At 39.6% G+C, this 21,876-nt stretch overlaps 1 protein-coding gene across 1 annotated transcript in view; it reads right to left on the minus strand.

Annotated features, from left to right (window-relative positions):
- The window catches only part of tctn1 (tectonic family member 1), a 52,780-nt gene that overhangs the window by 11,423 nt on the left and 19,481 nt on the right, over window positions 1-21,876 (minus strand). Inside the window, 3 exon segments of the mRNA XM_034180972.1 lie at window positions 8,476-8,561; window positions 14,346-14,471; window positions 14,829-14,963. Of these exon segments, the coding sequence (XP_034036863.1) occupies window positions 8,476-8,561; window positions 14,346-14,471; window positions 14,829-14,963 (347 nt within the window).

Consider the following 21,876-nt stretch of genomic DNA (forward strand, 5'->3'; position numbering starts at 1 on the left):
CGATTATGATTTGTCACTAGCAAGGGCGCAATTTAGAACAATAAATTGGGGGGGACAAAGTGCGAGGCCCGCAGGGCCAAAGCCCATAGGCTATTAAGAACAGGCTCTTAATAATTATTAACTATCGCATACTGTATTTTTTTTTCTCAAGATTTGTTTTTGCATAAGTTTGAAAAAACAACAGATCATAAGTTTAGGATAAATTACTTATCATGAATTTAATTTTCGAAGTGGCACTAATGACAACACTCATACTGAACATAATTTCGCTTGAATAGACTGATGTTGGAGATCAAGCAATACCTGCAGATGGGCTTTCTGAGGTCCCAGATAGCTTTTCTGATTTCCTTTTCTAACTTTCAGAATTCAGTAAATTAGCATATGGTCCATTGATACTTATGTGTAGACACGAGTTCCTAGAGGCAACTATTTTTGGTTTCAAATCTGGGCAAATGCAGTCCCAGAAAATTACGAATGTGACAAACAAGAAACAGTGTTGTAAACAAGTCAATGCTGCTAAAAATACAAACTTGCAGAAACAAAGATACTATTCTGACATGGGTTTGCACATAAGACTGACATGGTTTGCACATAAGACTGGCATAGCATGTTTCAAGTACACAGATATATGTCAGAAGGTGGGGGGGGGGCATACCATATTCTGCCCCCCCTGGTTGAAAAGGTGGAAAGGGACATGTCCCCCCTAACCCCCACCAAATTGTGCCCATGGTCACTAGATTAAGTGAAGCAGACGTGTGCGTCCACACATGTGGCTGATCTTAGTGAGTGCTGCTTTGCTCCTCAGTGTTAACTTGCTAAGCTCAAGCGCCGTGTGTTGGCGGGTTGCCTGCAGGGGAAAGTCAACTGCTAGGTGGAGAAAAACACACCTAATTTTAAGTAGAATATCAAATGATGCATATCTTCAAATACACCTTGCAGTGCAGTGGAACCCAGAGGAGTACTATCAATTTCAATTCAAATTATTTTATTTGTATAGCTCCAAATCACAACAAAGCTGCCTCAAGGAGCTTCACATAAGTACAACCGCAATACCAAAGAAGATGGGACGTTGTGTAAAATGTAAATAAAAACAGAATACAATGATTTGCAAATCCTCTTCATCCTAAATTCAACTGAATACACCACAAAGACAATATATTTAATGTTCAAACTGATAAACTTTGTTGTTTTGTGCAAATATTTGCACATTTTGAAACACATTTCAAAAAAGTTGGGACGGGGCAACAAAAGAGTGGGAAAGTTGATGAATGCTCAAAGAACACCTAATTGCAAACAGGTGAGTGTCATGATTGGGTATAAAAGGAGCATCCCCAAAATTCTCAGCCGTTCACAAACAAAGATGGGGCGAAGATCACCACTTTGTGGACAACTGCATGAAAAAATAGCCCAACAGTTTAAGAACAATGTTTCTCAACATTCAATTGCAATAAATTTAGGGATTCCATCATGTACAGTCCATAATATAATCAGATTTAGAGAATCTGGAGAACTTTCTACACGTAAGTCACAAGGGCGAAAACCAACATTGAATGCCCGTGACCTTTGATCCCTCAGGCGGCACTGCATTAAAAACTGACATCATTGTGTAAAGGAACGTATCGCGTGGGTTCAGGAACACTTCAGAAAACAATTGTCAGTTAACACAGTTCGTCACTACATCTACAAGTGCAAGTTAAAACTCTACCATGCAAAGAGAAAGCCATACATCAACAACATCCAGAAACGCCGCCACCTTCTCTGGGCCCGAGCTCATTTGAAATGGACAGACACAAAGTGGAAAAGTGTACTGAGGTCTGATGAGTCCACATTTCAAATTGTTTTTGGAAATCATGGACATTGTGTCCTCCGGACAAAAAAGGAAAAAGACTATCCAGATTGTTACCAGCCAGCATCTGTGATGGTATGGGAGTGTGTTAGTGCCCATGGCATGGGCAACTTACACATCTGTGATGGCACCATCAATGTTGAAAGGTACATCCAGGTTTTGGAGCAACACATGCTTCAATCCAAGCAAAGTCTTTTTCAGGGACGTCCCTGCTTATGTCAGCAAGACAATGCCAAGCCACATTCTGCACGTGTTTTAACAGCGTGGCTTCATAATAAAAGAGTGCGGGTACTAGACTGGCCTGCCTGCAGTCCAGACCTGTCACCCAATGAAAATGTGTGGTGCATTATGAAGCGCAAAATACGGCAATGGAGACCCCGGACTGTTGAACAACTGAAGTCGTACATCAAGCAAGAATGGGAAAGAATTCCACCTGCAAAGCTTCAACAACTAGTGTCCTCAGTTCCCAAACACTTATTGAGTGTTGTTAGAAGGAAAGGTGATGTAACGCAGTGGTAAACATACCACTGTCCAAGCTTTTTTGAAACGTGCTGCAGGCATCCATTTCAAAATGAGCAAATATTTGCACAAAAACAATAAAGTCTATCAGTTTGAACATTAAATATCTTGTCTTTGTGGTGTATTCAACTGAATACAGGTTGAAGATGATTTGCAAATCATTGTATTCTGTTTTTATTTACATTTTACACAATGTCCCAACTTCATTGGAATTGGGGTTGTATAACCTTACCAAGCCTCTGAGCAAGCAAAAACTATGGGGCTATTATTGTAGCAAAAGTATTTGCTTGCAAGTATTTTGCAAATGTGAATTTCAGTCTCTGTGTGTGTAACCAGATCCACAAAAGTGTAAAAAAAAAAAAAGAAGTGGGCCACAAAAAACTCTCTCTGGTGATAATGAGGAAGAAACCTCAAGCAGAACAGACTCACTGTGGGAGACCCACTGCTTCAGCCAGTCTAATAGCTACATGGTTTTTACAGATTATACAAAAGTTTGCGTACAAACAGATGAAACAGAAAAGCAGCAAAAACAGAGTCCTTAATGGAAAATACAGCAGCGTCCATCTTGGGTCTTTAATATATAATGTCCAACACCGGTAGGCTGCAGACCAGGTCCACCCATCAGTTGTGGAACAGGCACGACACTCTGAGGTCAGTCCGGCACCTTGGTGGTGCTCGGCCAGAATCATTCTATTGTCAGTGTCTTGGACAGAGATAAAAAGAACAGAATCAGTCAGCTGTAAAAAACTAAACCACATGCCCTGGTCACATGGCACACAGAGCAAGCTCAATGAAGGATAAAAAGTCAAAAATCATTGAGAAAAGGTAAATGAAAAATCCTGCACTTTTATCATCACCAAAAAAATCTGTGAATCAAGCGAACTCAAACAGAACTTAAAATGAAAAGAAAAATGAAGCGAACGCGAACCTCAACACTTTGAACTAAATCAAAACGAAACATTAATGTGACCGAAAGAAGCCGAGTGCAGCCAGCATTGTCCTCATTTCTACAGTACTTGGAGGTGTGAGAGTTTGTTTGTCTTGACAACAGGTGAGAGATTTTGTTTGTCTTCACAAGTTTTGTTTGTCTTCACATTCTGAGTTCTCGTGGCATGTCTGTACCTTATTGTACACTTTATCTGTGATAGTACTTGTTGTGACGAGTACTTTTGATGAGTCAATGGCATCAGCCATGCAGAAGTGTGCCACATGAAGGCTACTCCTGAAGACACGCACACGCAGACAGACGCAGGCCAGCCACAAACAGTTGGAACATGTACGTGGGCTGTCCGTAAAGTATCAGTCCTTTTTATTTTTTTTAAAAACTATATGGATTTCATTCATATGTTTTTACGTCAGGCAAGTTTGACCCCTCGTGCGCATGAGTGAGTTTTTCCACGCCTGTCTGTGTCGTCATTCGCCTGTGAGCACGCCTTGGGAAGGAGTGGTCCCGCCCCCTCGTCGGAATTTCATTGTCTGGAAATGGCGGAATGAAAAGGACTTTTTTCCATCAGATTTTTTTCAGAAGCTGTTAGAAACTGGCACCTGGAAACCATTCAAAAAATTTATCTGGCTTTCGTTGAAAATTTTGTGGGCTTCACAGAGAATAAGGACTGTTAACTGTCGCTTTAAGGACCCCTTTAAGGACGGTCAGCGCACCGCGCTCTGTGCCGCGATGACGCGGCACAAACCACTGGATAATTTCTAAGCTGATGGCTCTGTGGATACGAGACGTCGTGTGCTCTTTCTCTGGTAATCACAAGAGCTGAACATCAGCCATTTTCCAGCAGATTTCACTTTTAACCAGAGATTTTGTCATGGAACGCGACGCAGAGGCTTCGCGCGTCACGACCGATTCGCTTGATGAGCGAGACAAAGAACGCCTCTGTTTCGGCGTGTCAGAGGACAAGTTAGGACATGCCTATCTCGGCTTTCAATGCTTACCAGTCCAGTAAGTAGCGGAGAAATTGTGGAGAGCTAGACATGTCCAAACTTGTCCACTGACACGCCGAAACGGAGGTGTTCTTTGTCTCGCTCATCAAGCAAATCGGTCGTGACGCGCGAAGCCTCCGCGCAGCGTTCCATGACAAAATCTCTGGTTAAAAGTGAAATCTGCCGGAAAATGTTGATGTCCAGCTCTTGTGATTACAGAGCTATCCACAGAGCTATCTGTTTAGAAATGATACGGTGTTTTGTGCCGCGTTGTCACAGCTCGGAGCGTGGCGCGCCAAGCGTCCTTAAAGGGGTCCTTAAAGCGACAGTTAACAGTCCTTATTCTCTGTGAAGCCTGCAAAATTTTCACCGAAAGCCAGATAAATTTTTCGAATGATTTCCAGATGCCAGTTTCTAACAGCTTCTGAAAAAAATCTGATGGAAAAAAAGTCCTTTTCATTCCACCATTTCCAGACAATGAAATTCCGACGAGGGGGCGGGACCACTCCTTCCCAAGGCGTGCTCACAGGCGAATGACGTCACCGACAGGCGTGGAAAAACTCACGCATGCGTACGAGGGTTCAATCTTGCCTGATGTAAAAACATATGAATGAAATCCATATAGTTTTTAAAAAAATTAAAAAGGACCGATACTTTACGGACAGCCCACGTAAACAGTTAAAGTAGTTGAAAAAACATACTTCACGCATTTGTTTCTGTATGAAAACGTTGCTGTTTTGTCCCAAACATGGACGATTCATTAGCGATCCAAGGGTTTCATTTCAGCTCATCAAAGCTTTGGTTATTGATTTGTTCAGATATTGTCAACCTTTGTTCAATATGTCGGACTTGGGAGGTTGAATGAAGTTGGACTAAAGTCAAACAAAACACTAACATTCTGAAAACTAAGCAAATGATAAGAAAAGGAAAACTAAATACGGGCAAATTGAGGATGTCGGTGGTATTCATTCAAATTTTTCAAAACTTTAAAAATTCTGACGAAGCGCCAGCTTGGAGGAACAAAGCTGGATGAAGAGTCAACGATACTTCCGAAAGTCAATGAAAGTCCAGATTTCTTGTAACGTTTGAGCTTCGTTGTCCTTCGTTAGTGCTGCATGACCAAGGTACAAGTTCACCAGCAGTGATGTGTAATAAGTGTCTTCACTTCCTTGTGTCATCTATGTATTTTTAACAGTGGTGGGCACAATTCTGCTAATCCGCTAACCGCTAATGATCAAAGCTAACATTTTTATTATCAGATTAGCTTTTCAGATAACTTTGAAAGCCATCATCGGATTAATCATCTTCTGATAAATTTTGGTCCGATAATTATTAGACCACTAACATATTATTGCAAGCTTAGTGAATAAAGCTTTAACAGTTAATAAACATTTTTAAAGTCTGATATCAAAGATTATAGAGCCTACCTGTTAAATGTTTTGTAGTAGATGTACAGTTCTATCCTCTACAAACAGAGGAGAATCAGAATCAGAGAAGAACTGCTCACAGAAGACAAACAAAATAAGACCATTTCTCTTGACACCTTACGAACCAGCCAGCAATATCACCCAAATCATCCAGAGGCATACAGTTTTAAGTTATGGTTAAAATTTTAACCAAACACATTTTGGACAAGTTATTTCAATTAACATCACGTCTGAAGTTTTATAAAGTGAAAATATCAGCTATATGTTTTAGTTTTAAAGTAATGCACTAATTTTAAAGGTTTTAGTGTGAACATGGTGTGTGTGCAGTGCATTATGGGTACTGTAGAAGTTTACGACAGGAGAAATGCATTTGAGAGGCTCTGATCAGGCTCCACACGGACAACAGCACTAAACCCTTTGTAAATTGTGCCTAAAACTCTCGTCAATATATTCTCTGGGTTTAGAGATGTTGTTATTGTGTTTGTTTTATGTAAACATGCCAGAAGAAGCTCAGGTTGCTTCTCCATTATTTTCAATTGGAATCACTGTAGGTTGCAATTGCTTCCTGTTTGCTCTATAATGTCCTGGTTATTGTCCTTGACAACACTGTTTGTTGTCTTTGTTCCAGAATGATTGAGATATATATATATATATATATATATATATATATATATATATATATATATATATATATATATATATATATATATATAAAATGTCTTAAATTCAGTTTGTGTTTATTAAATTCCACGTAGCAGACACAGAATATTTGGAATAGTTGTTTTGGCAAGATTTCACTGGTCTGGTTCATGGCAGTATAATCAGGTTATATCAGACAGTTGTCTAATCACAAGTTGACTTTTGGCTTTTGCAAATGGCTTTTTTTTAAACACATGAAAAAAATGTCATATTTTACAAAAGCACATTTATATGTAAACCAACACACACGTCACATTAACGTGTTTGTTTTTACACAGAATGAATGAGTCAACCAATCAGTGTTAGCGGCAGCTATTTTATCCATAATCCCTTTGGCATCTGTGTGTGTTTGTTACAAAACTTCAGAATTAGTGCATTATTTAAAATTAAAAGATATGTGTTATATTTTAACTTTGTACAAATGACAGAATTGTCATTAATGTAGTTATTCCATACAGAATAATTTGGTTTATAAATCAAAACTACAAGTCAAAACTGCTTTATTTTCCAAGAGCTGTATGCGGTTAAGGAATAATTTTTTTTTTTTTTTTTTTTGTGACAACCTGGTGGTCAGGGTCCTTTTGATGTGGTAGAGTAAAATACATAAACAGTACAAAAAACATAAACAGGAGCTTCCAGCAGGGGGCACAATGACAAAAGTGGTGTTTCATTGTCTGGGATTGTGATCGTGGTGTTAAAACTCAATTTTGAAAGTTATTGGTTATCAGTTAGCTGTAGCTTCCAATAAATGTTTGGGTGGTTTATCGGTATAGCTTTCAGTTAGATGATTAGCTGTTATCAAAGTTAACTTTTTTGGGTAGCCATGCCCACCACTGATTTTTAACATATTTACAATTAAATCATGTACTTACATTGAACTTACTAAATAAAATGAGGCAGGCATGCAAGCTTTTAATATAAAAATGATTTACCGCCCCCTGCTGGAATGGCGTGTAAGCCCACAATGTAATTATCAATGTACATTGTTCAGTGTTGTTAGCTAATATCTGCAATTTCTCCAAAAATATTCATCCTATCAATGCTCCATCTGTGATCGAAGTTGCATGCACATGCAAAGTTTTTTGTCTTTTCTGCATTCTGCCCCACACAGGTGCTTTTATTTTTACACACCCACAAACAGAGACAGTGGCAGAAGACATCAAATGCACTACACTTGTCACTCATAGTAAGGGCAAGACAACACTTAACTAAACTTATTAAACCAATTGAACTACAAAAACACAAGAACTCAATAACACTAACAACACTGTTAAACTAAAATGAACCACAGTAACAACATTTAAAACCCGTAAACCTCAAACCCTCATGGTGTATTGCAGCACAATGTCCATTGTTTACTCGTGTTAGCTAATATCGCTAATTTCTCCAAAAATATTAGTTCTATCAACTTTCATTCTTGACCCAAAATACATAAGCATACCAAACGGCAAATGTCAGCTCTCCCCAGTTTCTCAGTGATTGAAGCCATACACACGCATACACACATGCACGTATACACACACACAGAGACCACTTGGCTATAATAATATACATTGTGTACTATAAATCACTGCATCAGTTAATGCTTTGGTCTCCATGCTGATGGTGAAACCATCAGTTCACCAGATGTCACACCTGGCTGTTTTCCTACACAGTGACTCGACACAATATGTATACACTGTACATCATGGGGACCTCGGCATACTACTTGGCATAGCTCTACGCAAACTGTAAAAGGTTGGGTGTACTTGTACCAGTTTTGAACTTGTTTAAACATTTCTGGAACTCTGTGTCCGTGTTGCACCTCGTTTACCCTCAGCTATCGTGACCCGTGCTGAGATACGCAGACTACAATGCCGAGCTCACCCTGACTTTGACAGTATAAGAGTTGTGCTGTTGCTACTTGAGAAAACACAGCCCCAAATTCAGTCAGGCCCCCAATTGTGGAAATCAGTTTAAGTGTGCAGAGTTGTAACTGGTACAACAACATTTCTTAAATATGTGCCAAACTCTTCTGGGTGTGAGAGTATCTTTATGTAAGTTAAAGGATATTCTGCTGCTCTTTTTCCAGAGAGAACAGGCAGTCCTACAACATAACCTGGATTGCCACTGTTGTGAACAGCCACCTGCTGTCCATCCTCCTGTGTCACACACACACACACACACACACACACACACACACACACACACACACACACACACACACACACACACACACACACACACACACACACACACACACACAAAATCACAGATTATGACCTTTCATTATCAACAATTACATTGTTTATTTGCAAAACAATTTCAAATTGACTGGCATTGATTAGACTTTTCAAATATTCCAAATGTGAAGGCCAGATGATGTGCTGTTGCCTTGTGTCACTGTGTCTACCACAATACAGAAACATCTTTGCTCCTGGATGGTTTCCACTGACCCCATAGCTGGAGATATGTGTGATTACCAAACTGTCCCTGTACATTACTGGCATTTTGGAATGTCCAGGGGATTTGGCTTGAAAATATGACCAAGAAGGGGGTGGGCACATGCAGAAGTGCATGGTCAACTATTACAACTGATGGAATGCCCTTCAGTCACATCCCAGCGAACCCATAAATGGGTAACGAGGTGTAAGTGGGAACCAAACCTATTCTCAAGGTCAGCGCTACGTCACTATGGCAAAGTGGCCAATCCGAAGGCGAGAATTCGTGGTTCCGTGACTGTCCACTCTGTGAAAACACGCTTGGGCTGTATGCTGTTTTATTGAAATCAGCCGGTTTTTGATCATCTCTTGCTTCTAATGGCCAGCTGACAACTATCATTGCCTGGAACAATGAGATTTATACACCAAGCTGACCTAAAATGAACAACTGTACATTAAATTGACTTTATTGACGAGTCTGACCCCTTTGAAAAGTGACCAAATTACATGTATTTGTATTGAATTCGGTGATGTTTTCACCAACAAAACCAGCTCCTTGAGGTTAAATGGCCGGATGGCTGACCTTGAGAATAGCTAACAGGCTAACCGTTAACTAACTGTTTTATTAAATCATGTTTGGGGACTGCACAGTGGTCATCAGAACAGTTTGCTTTGATGTGGGTATTAAAAAAATTATGACAGTCTTATTTCCTCAGTAATCGCAGATTAACTGATCCTAAAGTTATCAAGCTACCAATAGCTGCTAAATCTGCTAACTCGTGCTAACCTCATGGCACACAGACTTCTTAGATGAAATGCAAGGACAAATAACCACATAGCAAGCCATATTATTGTAGATATTTCAAATAAAAATGTTCAGTCCTCCACAAGAACTAGCAGCAGGGCTTTTGTAGAGGAGTTTTTTTCATCTGAGCAAAGACCAGTGAAAACCGGTGATGTCATCCACAAGCAAAGTAGGTGTCGCAGACCCGCCTAAAATCGGTCCACCCTGCATTCAATGTGCATGCGTCATTTCGGAGCTCAGCAGCATCATTTCTGAGCATCACCGGCAATTCACTGATTATCACCTCGTTTCTGCTTAAACCTGCACTCTAGTCATCATCTGTCTCAGCGACAGATATCTGAAGCTTTTAAATTATAAATTATACGGATTTTTCAGAGTTTCAGAGTCATACGGACGTACAAATACAGTCTTACGGATATTCAGGGTTTGGTCTGCAGTGGCTCTGTAATCAACCGTTTCTGCAGCGCGACTCCACTTTGATGCGTGAGGCAATGAAGCCAATGCTTCGAACCACTGGCTCGTGGTTCTTTGATTCGCTGCTCTTCAGAAATGGCAAGTCCGCTTCTTAACTCCTCTCAAAGCCATTAAAATATCGTGAGTCGCTTTTTTGTGGATTAAAGTCACTAACTGGGACTCATGTCATGTTGTAGTCAAGAAACGACAATCGTCCTCCGTTCCGTTGGCTGCTGAGACAGAGTCCAGTCGGAATTAATAGCTTCAAATTGCTGCTTTAAATAAAATGACACCTCTTTCCAAATGCTGTAATACAGAAAATAAACTACAATCAACTAAAATGTTTTTTTTTTTCCTTCCCAAAATGAGACGTCCTGCATTCTTTATGAATTAAACTGATGCTGACGTACAGCACAGTCAGCTGTAAGAGCTCAGCTCAGATGTATGGAGTGACATTCATGCCAAAATGTCTGAAAGGAAATGCTTTTGACAAAAACTACAGATTTTGTTTATTTCTATTCATGTGCAGAGATCAAGGATCCACCATGTACAGTTTATTATGTCCAAAGTTTAAGGATCCAGTCACCAATTTCATATTTATTTACTTTAAAACTCAATAAAATGTTGTTCAACTCAATTTCAATTTAATTGGCTTATAAAGTGCCAAATCACAACAAAAGCCATCTCAAGGCACCTCACATAGAACAGTTCAACATAAAAAATAAAAACAAATAAATAAAAATTCAAATACATAATTAAAAACAGAAGTAAAAGATTAAAACAGATACAAATGAAACCTATTCATAAGAAAGAGAATAAAAAATAGGCTTTAAGGCTTGACTTAAAAATGTCTACAGACTCCAATTGCGTCACGGTCGCAGGAAGACCATTCCACAGAGCGGGTGCATGATAAGGAAAAGCTCTTTGGCCCGCTGACATAGAAAACTTGTAAAGCCTACTTTTAGTACAAAAAAAAAAAAAAAATCACAAGAGGTATCGATAAGGAATCGGATTGATAAGCGGAATCAGATCGATAAGCAGAATCAATAATGGTATCGATATAATCTTAGCGATACTCATCCTTAAGAAACACAGGGGTGAAGTCGAGGATCATCGACATGCCAGTCTGCAACATCGGCACTGGCGAGGCGATTTTCGAGACACTTGATGAAGTTCTGGGGTATGTTTTATTTTGTTCATTATATTTGATTTATTTTTCATGATTTTATTAATGTATTTCCATTAGTGACACACAGTTCTTGTTTCTGTAAAAAATAACTAAATTTGACACATTCAGTTCTATAAAATTCAGCTTGACACATGAATACTAGATCTCTATTGTCTGAAATTCAACTGTGGAGGAAATAATAATGATCCTGACTTTAATGTCATTGTGGCAACTCATAATATGTGGACAAAAACCCAATTATGCGATACCGCTATGTAATTGTGTGCACAGTAATAAAACTGATTTTGGTGCCATTTGGAGGTTATAAGGATTTTGTGTTGATTTTATGGATTTTCTCACTTGGTTATACAGGTGGAACCTCAAAGGGCTTGACATGTATATTATACAACAATCACTTCCACATAAATTCAACATTATTTCATAATAAAGGACGGCGGACCGATCAGAGGGCACAGCAGCTGCTGCGGCACCTATGTCATTTCAGTGCGTCAGTAACGACTCACCAATTATCACCTCGTTTTCTGCATAAAACTGACTTTAGAATGATTTAAGAGGTTTTACCTGATGGTCATCTGATGGTTAATAATCCCATTAATCCATTTAATCGCTTTGGCTGTAGAGAGTCCATCTGGACCAATTTTTAGGGGGGGACCGTTCAGTCTGCGACACCGGGTCAGTGTCAGGACACAAACCACTTTAAATGAACTCTGCCAATTCTGCCAAGAAGAGGGGTCAAACATCCAGCCAGAATTATGCCAGAAGCTTGTTGATGGCTACCGCACGTGCCAAGTTGACATACAGCTTGCTAAGGGACATTTAACCAAATATGAGTGAGAGTGTATTTGAGCCTGTATGTATTTATACCCTACATGGATTACAGAACATCCTAAATAAATTCAAACTTGCTTTACAATCATTTCACAATGGTAAAAGAACAGTTCATGTGTGACACACACACATGTATGTTGAGCACTTGCAGAGGAAAGCACGGGCCATCTGTAAGGACAACAGTCACCCAGGACATTTCCTGTTTGCCCTTCTATAAGGACATGGACTAACAGGCTAAGGAACAGTTTTTTTCCCCAGGGTTGTAGCCTTCAGCAACCCACCCCATCCTCCTCCCACAAACACAAGCGCAGACATTCAGTAACAGACTATCAACATGTGCAATCAATAATACATTCTTTTTACACATCTAAAACTACCCTACCTCATTAAGCATCTTAATAATTTATGAAGCATGTTTTTTTTTTGGGGGGGGGGGGGGGGGGTTAAGAAGGTCTTGTCCTGTGAAGCTGTTTGTTGTTTTTAAAGCTGCTGTTGTGTTGTTTTTTTGTGTATAGCTACAACGCCAATTCCAATGAAGTTGAGATGTGGTGTGAAATGTAAATAAAAACAGAACACAATGATTTGCAAATCCTCTTCAACCTATATTCAATTGAATACTAGACAAAGACAAGATATTTAATGTTCAAAGTGATAAACTTTGTTGTTTTGCGTAAATATTTGCTCATTTTGAAATAGATGCCTGCAACATGTTTCAAAAAAGCTGGGACAGTGGTATGTTTATCACTGTGCTACGTCACCTTTCCTTCTAACAACACTCAATATGCGTTTGAGAACTGAGGACACTAACTGTAAGTGTCATGATTGGGTATAAAAGGAGCATCCTCAAAAGGCTCAGCCGTTCACAAAGATGGGGTGAGGATCACCACTTTATGAACAACTGTGTGAAAAATAGTCCTACAGTTTAAGAACAATGTTTCTCAATGTTCATTTGCAAGGAATTTAAGGATTTCATCATCTACAGTCCATAATATAATCATAAGAGTCAGAAAATCTGGAGAACTTTCTACACGTAAGCGGCAAGGCCGAAAACCAACATTGAAAGCCCGTGACCTTCGATCCCTGGGCTCAGGAACACTTCAGAAAACCATTGTCAGTTAACACAGTTCGTCGCTCCATCTACAAGGGCAAGTTAAAATTCTTCCATGCAAAGCGAAATCCATACATCAACAACATCCAGAAACACTGCCGCCTTCTCTGAGCTCATTTGAAATGGACAGAAGCAAAGTGGAAAAGCATGCTGTGGTCTGATGAGTCCACATTTCAGATTGTTTTTGGAAATCATGGACGTTGCGTCCTCTGGACAAAAGAGGAAAAAGACCATCCAGATTGTTATCAGCGCAAAGTTCAAAAGCCAGCATCTGTGATGGTATGGGGGTGTGTTATTGCCCATGGCATGAGCAACTTACACATCTCTGATGGCACCATCAATGCTGAAAGGTACATCCAGGTTTTGGAGCAACACCTGCTGCCATTCAAGACAATCCAAGACATCCAAGTCTTTTTCAGGGACATCCTTGCTTATTTCAGCAAGACAATCACAATGCCAAGCCACATGCTGCACGTGTTACAACAGGGTGCCTTTGTAATAAAAGAGTGCGGGGGTACTAGACTGGCCTGCCTGCAGTCCAGACCTGTCGCCCATTGAAAATGTGTGGCGCATTATGAAGCGCAAATTATGACAACGGAGACCTCGGACTGTTGAACAACTGAAGTTGTACATCAAGCAAGAATGGGAAAGAATTCCACCTGCAAAGCTTCAACAACTAGTGTCCTCAGTTCCCAGACGCTTATTGAGTGTTGTTAGAAGGAAAAGTGATGTAACACAGTGGTAAACATACCACTGTCCCAGCTTTTTTGAAACATGTTGCAGGCATCCATTTCAAAAGGAGCAAATATTTGCACAAAAACAATAAAGTTTATCAGTTTGAACATTAAATATCTTGTCTTTGTGGTGTATTCAATTGAATATAGGTTGAAGAGGATTTGTATATCATTGTATTCTGTTTTTATTTACATTTTACACAATGTCCCGACTTTATTGGAATTGGGGTTGCAAATGTGTTATCTATTTCCAGGTTTTTTTTTTAAGTATAATTCATGTAGAAATATACTCAAAAAGGATAGCCACATCTGAAACACAGTAACCTTAATTCATAAAAAACAACATATTCATTTATTTATAAAACTGCTTCTGGAGTGCAATTACCTGGGCAAACATAACGTGAAATTCCTGTTCCAGAGGCAGCAATTCATCATGGACAAATCCAAGAACCACCGACACAACCGCATTCAGTATGTCACCAGCTGAGTTGTACTTTACCACAAAACCCACCTGAAGAAACAAAACAGCTGATGATTCAACAACTACATATTTTACACTTTATTTTATGCAATTAACAATAATTGTAATTTCCTTTCTTGTTTTATTGTTAATAACATTTATCAGCTTCTATACATTAACTCTATCTTCAAATGGAAAACGTTTCTGTCAGTGTTCACTGCATCATGTCATGATACACTGTTACTCCACTAATGCATTCTGATGAAAGACAATTTTCCACACGGACAAAAATATATACTGTAGGTTTAAAAGCAGAACGTGTTACTATAATTTTTTCTTTTCTTTAGTGTTTAATGAATAAATTATTGAAGTATTTTATGTATTGGCTAAATCAGGAATTTAAGTCACATTCAAAACCACATTAGCACATAAGTTTGGGCTCAGTAGAACAGGACTCAAGGTTTCATTATCACTCAGCTCCACCTCCGTCTGAGTGCCGTTTAAAAACTGCAGGACAACAGACACCACCTCCATGGGAATAACCTCCACAACACATGGAATGCTCATGTTAGTAACTGTTTTATCACATCAGTTTACAACACAGTACGACAGTCAGATGAACATTGAGGACAATGATACAAGATCCAGAGAAAAATTATGTTTTTTCAAAGTTGGCAAAATTTTCTCTGTCGGCCACAAACCATTTCAATGATCCGTTATTTATCACTGTACATGATGTTAACATACGAGGTCTGTGAGAAAAGTATCGTACCTTTTTATTTTTTTCACACACTATATGGATTTGAATCACGTGCAATTACATCAACCAACCTTGAACCCTCGTGCACATGCGTGAGTTTTTTCACGCCTGTCGGTTGCATCATTCACCTGTGGGCAGGCTTTGAGTGAGCACTGGTCCACCCCTCCCGTCGGAATTCCTTTATCTGAGAACTTGCTGAGAGACCAGCCGCTTTGCTTGATCAAAATTTTTTCAGAAACTGTGAGACAAATCAAATCAAATCAAATCAATTTCATTTATATAGCACCAAATACAACAAACAGTTGCCCCAAGGCGCTTCATATTGCAAGGCAAAGCCATACAAAAACTACAGAAAAACCCCAACGGTCAAAACAACCCCCTGTGAGCAAGCACTTGGCGACAGTGGGAAGGAAAAACTCCCTTTTAACAGGAAGAAACCTCCAGGAGAACCAAGCTCAGGGAGGGGCAGTCTTCTGCTGGGACTGGTTGGGGCTGAGGGAGAGAACCAGGAAAAAGACATGCTGTGGAGGGGAGCAGAGATCAATCACTAATGATTAAATGCAGAGTGGTGCATACAGAGCAAAAAGAAAAAGAAACAGTGCATCATGGGAACCCCCCCCAGCAGTCTAAGTCTATAGCAGCATAACTAAGGGATGGTTCAGGGTCACCTGATCCAGCCCTAAGTTTTAAGCCTAATCTTAAAAGTAGAGAGGGTGTCTGTCTCCCTAATCCGAATTGGGACCTGGTTCCACAGGACAGGAGCCTGAAAGCTGAAGGCTCTGCCTCCCATTCTACTCTTACAAACCCTAGGAACTATAAGTAAGCCTGCAGTCTGAGAGCGAAGTGCTCTATTGGGGTGATATGGTACTATGAGGTCCCTAAGATAAGATGGGACCTGATTATTCAAAACCTTATAAGTAAGAAGAAGAATTTTAAATTCTATTCTAGAATTAACAGGAAGCCAATGAAGAGAGGCCAATATGGGTGAGATATGCTCTCTCCTTCTAGTCCCTGTCAGTACTCGAGCTGCAGCATTTTGAATTAACTGAAGGCTTTTCAGGGAACTTTTAGGACAACCTGATAATAATGAATTACAATAGTGCAGCCTAGAGGAAATAAATGCATGAATTAGTTTTTCAGCATCACTCTGAGACAAGACCTTTCTAATTTTAGAGATATTGCACAAATGCAAAAAAGCAGTCCTACATATTTGTTTAATATGCGCATTGAATGACATATCCTGATCAAAAATGACTCCAAGATTTCTCACAGTATTACTAGAGGTCAGGGTAATGCCATCCAGAGTAAGGATCTGGTTAGACACCATGTTTCTAAGATTTGTGGGGCCAAGTACAATAACTTCAGTTTTATCTGAGTTTAAAAGCAGGAAATTAGAGGTCATCCATGTCTTTATGTCTGTAAGACAATCCTGCAGTTTAGCTAATTGGTGTGTGTCCTCTGGCTTCATGGATAGATAAAGCTGAGTATCATCTGCGTAACAATGAAAATTTAAGCAATGCTGTCTAATAATACTGCCTAAGGGAAGCATGTATAAAGTGAATAAAATTGGTCCTAGCACAGAACCTTGTGGAACTCCATAATTAACCTTAGTCTGTGAAGAAGATTCCCCATTTACATGAACAAATTGTAATCTATTAGATAAATATGATTCAAACCACCGCAGCGCAGTGCCTTTAATACCTATGGCATGCTCTAATCTCTGTAATAAAATTTTATGGTCAACAGTATCAAAAGCAGCACTGAGGTCTAACAGAACAAGCACAGAGATGAGTCCACTGTCTGAGGCCATAAGAAGATCATTTGTAACCTTCACTAATGCTGTATCTGTACTATGATGAATTCTAAACCCTGAATGAAACTCTTCAAATAGACCATTCCTCTGCAGATGATCAGTTAGCGGTTTTACAACTACCCTTTCAAGAATTTTTGAGAGAAAAGGCTGGAGATTGGCCTATAATTAGCTAAGATTGCTGGGTCAAGTGATGGCTTTTTAAGTAATGGTTTAATTACTGCCACCTTAAAAGCCTGTGGTACATAGCCAACTAATAAAGACAGATTGATCATATTTAAGATCGAAGCATTAGTTAATGGTAGGGCTTCCTTGAGCAGCCTGGTAGGAATGGGGTCTAATAGACATGTTGATGGTTTGGAGGAAGTAACTAATGAAAATAACTCAGACAGAACAATCGGAGAGAAAGAGTCTAACCAAATACCGGCACACTGAAAGCAGCCAAAGAGAACGATATGTCTTTGGGATGGTTATGAGTAATTTTTTCTCTAATAGTTAAAATTTTATTAGCAAAGAAAGTCATGAAGTCATTACTAGTTACAGTTAAAGGAATACTCCGCTCAACAGAGCTCTGACTCTTTGTCAGCCTGGCTACAGTGCTGAAAAGAAACCTGGGGTTGATCTTATTTTCTTCAATTAGTGATGAGTAGTAAGATGTCCTAGCTTTACGGAGGGCTTTTTTATAGAGCAACAGACTCTTTTTCCAGGCTAAGTGAAGATCTTCTAAATTAGTGAGACGCCATTTCCTCTCCAACTTACGGGTTATCTGCTTTAAGCTGCGAGTTTGTGAGTTATACCACGGACTCAGGCACTTCTGATTTAAGGCTCTCTTTTTCAGAGGAGCTACAGCATCCAAAGTTGTGCTCAATGAGGATATAAAACTACTGATGAAATAATCTATCTCACTCACAGAGTTTAGGTAGCTACTCTGCCCTGTGTTGGTATATGGCATTGGAGAACATAAAGAAGGAATCATATCCTTAAATCTAGTTACAGCGCTTTCTGAAAGACTTCTACTGTAATGAAACTTATTCCCCACTACTGGGTAGTCCATCAGAGTAAATGTAAATGTTATTAAGAAATGATCAGACAGAAGGGGGTTTTCAGGGAATACTGTTAAGTCTTCAATTTCCATACCATACGTCAGAACAAGATCTAAGGTATGATTAAAGTGGTGGGTGGACTCATTTACATTTTGAGCAAAGCCAATCGAGTCTAACAATAGATTAAATGCAGTGTTGAGGCTGTCATTCACAGCATCTGTGTGGATGTTAAAATCGCCCACTATAATTATCTTATCTGAGCTAAGCACTAAGTCAGACAAAAGGTCCGAAAATTCACAGAGAAACTCACAGTAACGACCAGGAGGATGATAGATAACAACAAATAAAACTGGTTTTTGGGACTTCCAATTTGGATGGACAAGACTAAGAGACAAGCTTTCAAATGAATTAAAGCTCTGTCTGGGTTTTTGATTAATTAATAAGCTGGAGTGGAAGATTGCTGCTAATCCTCCACCTCGGCGCCTTGTTACGAGCATTCTGGCAGTTATTGTGACTCGGGGGTGTTTACTCATTTAAACTAACATATTCATCCTGCTGTAACCAGGTTTCTGTAAGGCAGAATAAATCAATATGTTGATCCATTATTATATCATTTACTAACAGGGACTTAGAAGAGAGAGACCTAATGTTTAATAGACCACATTTAACTGTTTTAGTCTGTGGTGCAGTTGAAGGTGCTATATTATTTTTTTCTTTTTGAATTTTGAAAGACACTAGGTGGGGCATGAGCTGTCATCGCACCAATAGGTATGACCTCCGATTGGTGTAACCGGGTGTCATTACTGCCGACGTGAATTACAATCTTACCAAATTTACGCTTAGCCTTAGCCAGTAGTTTCAAATTTCCTTCAATGTCGCCTGCTCTGGCCCCCGGAAGACAACTGACTATGGTTGCTGGTGTCACTAACTTCACATTTCTCAAAACGGAGTCGCCAATAACCAGAGTTTGATCCTCAGCGGGTGTGTCGCCGAGTGGGGAAAAACGGTTAGAGATGTGAACGGGTTGGCGGTGTACACGGGACTTCTGTTTAGGACTACGCTTCCTCCTCACAGTCACCCAGTCGGCCTGATTTCCCGGCTGCTCGGGATCTGCCAAGAGGGAACTAACGGCGGCTAAGCTACCTTGGTCCGCACCGACTACAGGGGCCTGGCTAGCTGTAGGATTTTCCAAGGTGCGGAGCCGAGTCTCCAATTCGCCCAGCCTGGCCTCCAAAGCTACGAATAAGCTACACTTATTACAAGTACCGTTACTGCTAAAGGAGGCCGAGGAATAACTAAACATTTCACTCCCAGAGCAGAAAAGTGCGGGAGAGAAAGGAGAAGCCGCCATGCTAAACCGGCTAAGAGCTAGTAGCTGCGCTAAGCTAGCGGATTCCTAAAAACACGAAAGTGAACAATGTGTAAATAATTTAGAGGTGATTCAGCAGAGGCAGTGCTTTAGTTAAGGCACGTGAAGATTACACTTTGAAACAAATCGTTATCTAGTTAACTAGATCAATCTAACTGCGCAGATTAAACAGCTAACAGATACAGCAAAACACCGCTGTGCTCCGGAACAGGAAGTGATACAATACCGCAGTGAGAGCCAACCACCAGTCAAGTTGTGAACGGGTCGGCAGGCGGCACAGAAAAACACCTCCGTATTGGAAACCGTTCAAAAGATTCAGTCAGCTTTTGATGGCTTTCAGTCGAGTGAGTATCCGAGAAATTGTTTAACAGCTGGGCACAATCCAGCCTCAGTGTACCATGGCCTACCCAAAAACTATGATAGCCATCCCAGGGTCACAGCGAGAGACAGGTGAATGAATTACACAGAGGTCAAAATAAAAAAAAAAAATGCTCAAATCATGTTAAAATATATCACATTATTTCTCTGAACATAACAATTCCAAAAAGGTATAGTTTGGACCATCTATGACTGAAGGTTATGTTATTTTTTATTTTTTATTTAACCTTTATTTAACCAGGAAAGTTCCATTGAGATTAAAAACCTCTTTTTCAAGGGAGTCCTGGCTAAGAGGCAGCAAAAATTACAATTACAGTTACAAATGCACAGGTAAAATTACATAAACATTATGAAAACAACTGCAGTTTGATAACGTCATCTCAAGTGCTCTCAGCCTGGACTTAAAGTTGCTCAATGAAATACTGTAAATTCAGGGGTAAAAACTGCAAAAATGGTGACAAAGGTCAGTTTCGGTTTGTACAGGAGTCAAAAGTTAAAGCTGCTCCAATTTCAGTAAAAATGATGCAAATTATTGGTTGAAATAAAAGGATTAATACATGGAATAGGTTTGACTGTGTTGAATATTTGGTCTCCAAAGTAAAGTTCAAATAAGGTCAACGTTCACTGGATTCTATGACATATGACATGTTACCCTGTAATGTGATAACTAAGCATGACAAATAGTGAAAATTATTTATTTTTAAAACCCTATTAAGTCAACATGTACAAAGACTTGTGTGGATTTCCTACTGAAACATGGCGCACGCTAAATCCCAGAAACTGGCTTAAGCACAAAATTATCCAGATGTATCAAAGTGTGCGTACGCATGGATCCAAGCACGTTCCATTTGTACATCCCACTGAACGTGGAATTGAGCGCACATGCAGAAGTATCAAGCTTCTCCCTTTCTACTCCCCTATTTAAATATGCAAATGTATGTAAATAGGCACTGGGAGCTGGGAATCTCCCCTCTGTCAGATCAGTCAACATGAAGACAGAAAAGAAATTATACCAAGTGTGAGCTACAGATGACTGGAAATGATGTGGAGACATGGAGGGACCATTTTTTGGTACCCTGCCAAACGGAATAAACATGAAACTTGTTAGTAGGAGCATGTGTGTGAGGCCGTAAACGCTGTGAGCTCAGAGCAGCACACACACACACACTGAAGATAAAAAAGTGAGGTGAGCCGTGGTTGACAGTGTGTAACATTTACAACTTCACACATGCATTTATTGACAAATACTGAACACAGGGAGACAATCGGGGGCCTGTTAAGAAGCTCTGCAGCTCTGGTTTCACCATCAAGAAAAAGCAAACACATTATTAATTATAAGGAAAAACAAATTTGAATGCTGTAGAATTTGTGTTGGATGATGGAAAATGCAATTTCCTCATTTTGCCAATGCAAGTGTGTCGTTTATTTCTCTCATTAACTCTACATGTTCATCATTCGTATTGTTGTTGTGAATGCTTTATTTCACAGAATTCACAGACCTTATATCAGGGCTGCCACTATTACTCGATTAGCCACAATTACGTTGATTATCAAAAATTGTCGGCAACTAATTTAATAATCAACTTAGTTTATTTTTTTAAGCTTTTTCTCTCAAAACTACCTCTGTACCTTCCTCTGCCTTTCTGTCCTTGACGCACATGCGCTCTTGATTCGCAGGCTTTTCGGTGAGGGGAAAAGTGCAGGATCATTCGTCTACTTTTTGACGATTTGTGACTCTGTGACTTTTTTTTTCCTTTCGTTCAGCTATAGCCGTGTGCTGTCTGACCGGGCCCTTAAACACTAACTTATTGAACAAAGAAGCAGAAAGCAACTCACACAACATCCAATCCCACAATGCCTGATTCTCTGCCAGTGGTCCTGGCATCAAAATCACCAGTTTTATCCCTTTTCTATCATGTCTTTCTGCAGATTTTGACTCATTCTGTTGAGCTGCAGTTTGTTGCCATTACAAAGCAAGTGTTTTTTGTTTTTTTAGTTTAACTGCTTTATGGCAATTTGAGCCCATTTATGGTAGTACTGTATGAAAGAGCAGGAAAAATTATGACAGCTAACGTGCACCTTCAAAACACTGATTT

The sequence above is a fragment of the Thalassophryne amazonica genome, chromosome 11, assembly GCF_902500255.1.
Source record: "Thalassophryne amazonica chromosome 11, fThaAma1.1, whole genome shotgun sequence".
In the NCBI taxonomy this organism is placed as follows: domain Eukaryota; kingdom Metazoa; phylum Chordata; class Actinopteri; order Batrachoidiformes; family Batrachoididae; genus Thalassophryne; species Thalassophryne amazonica.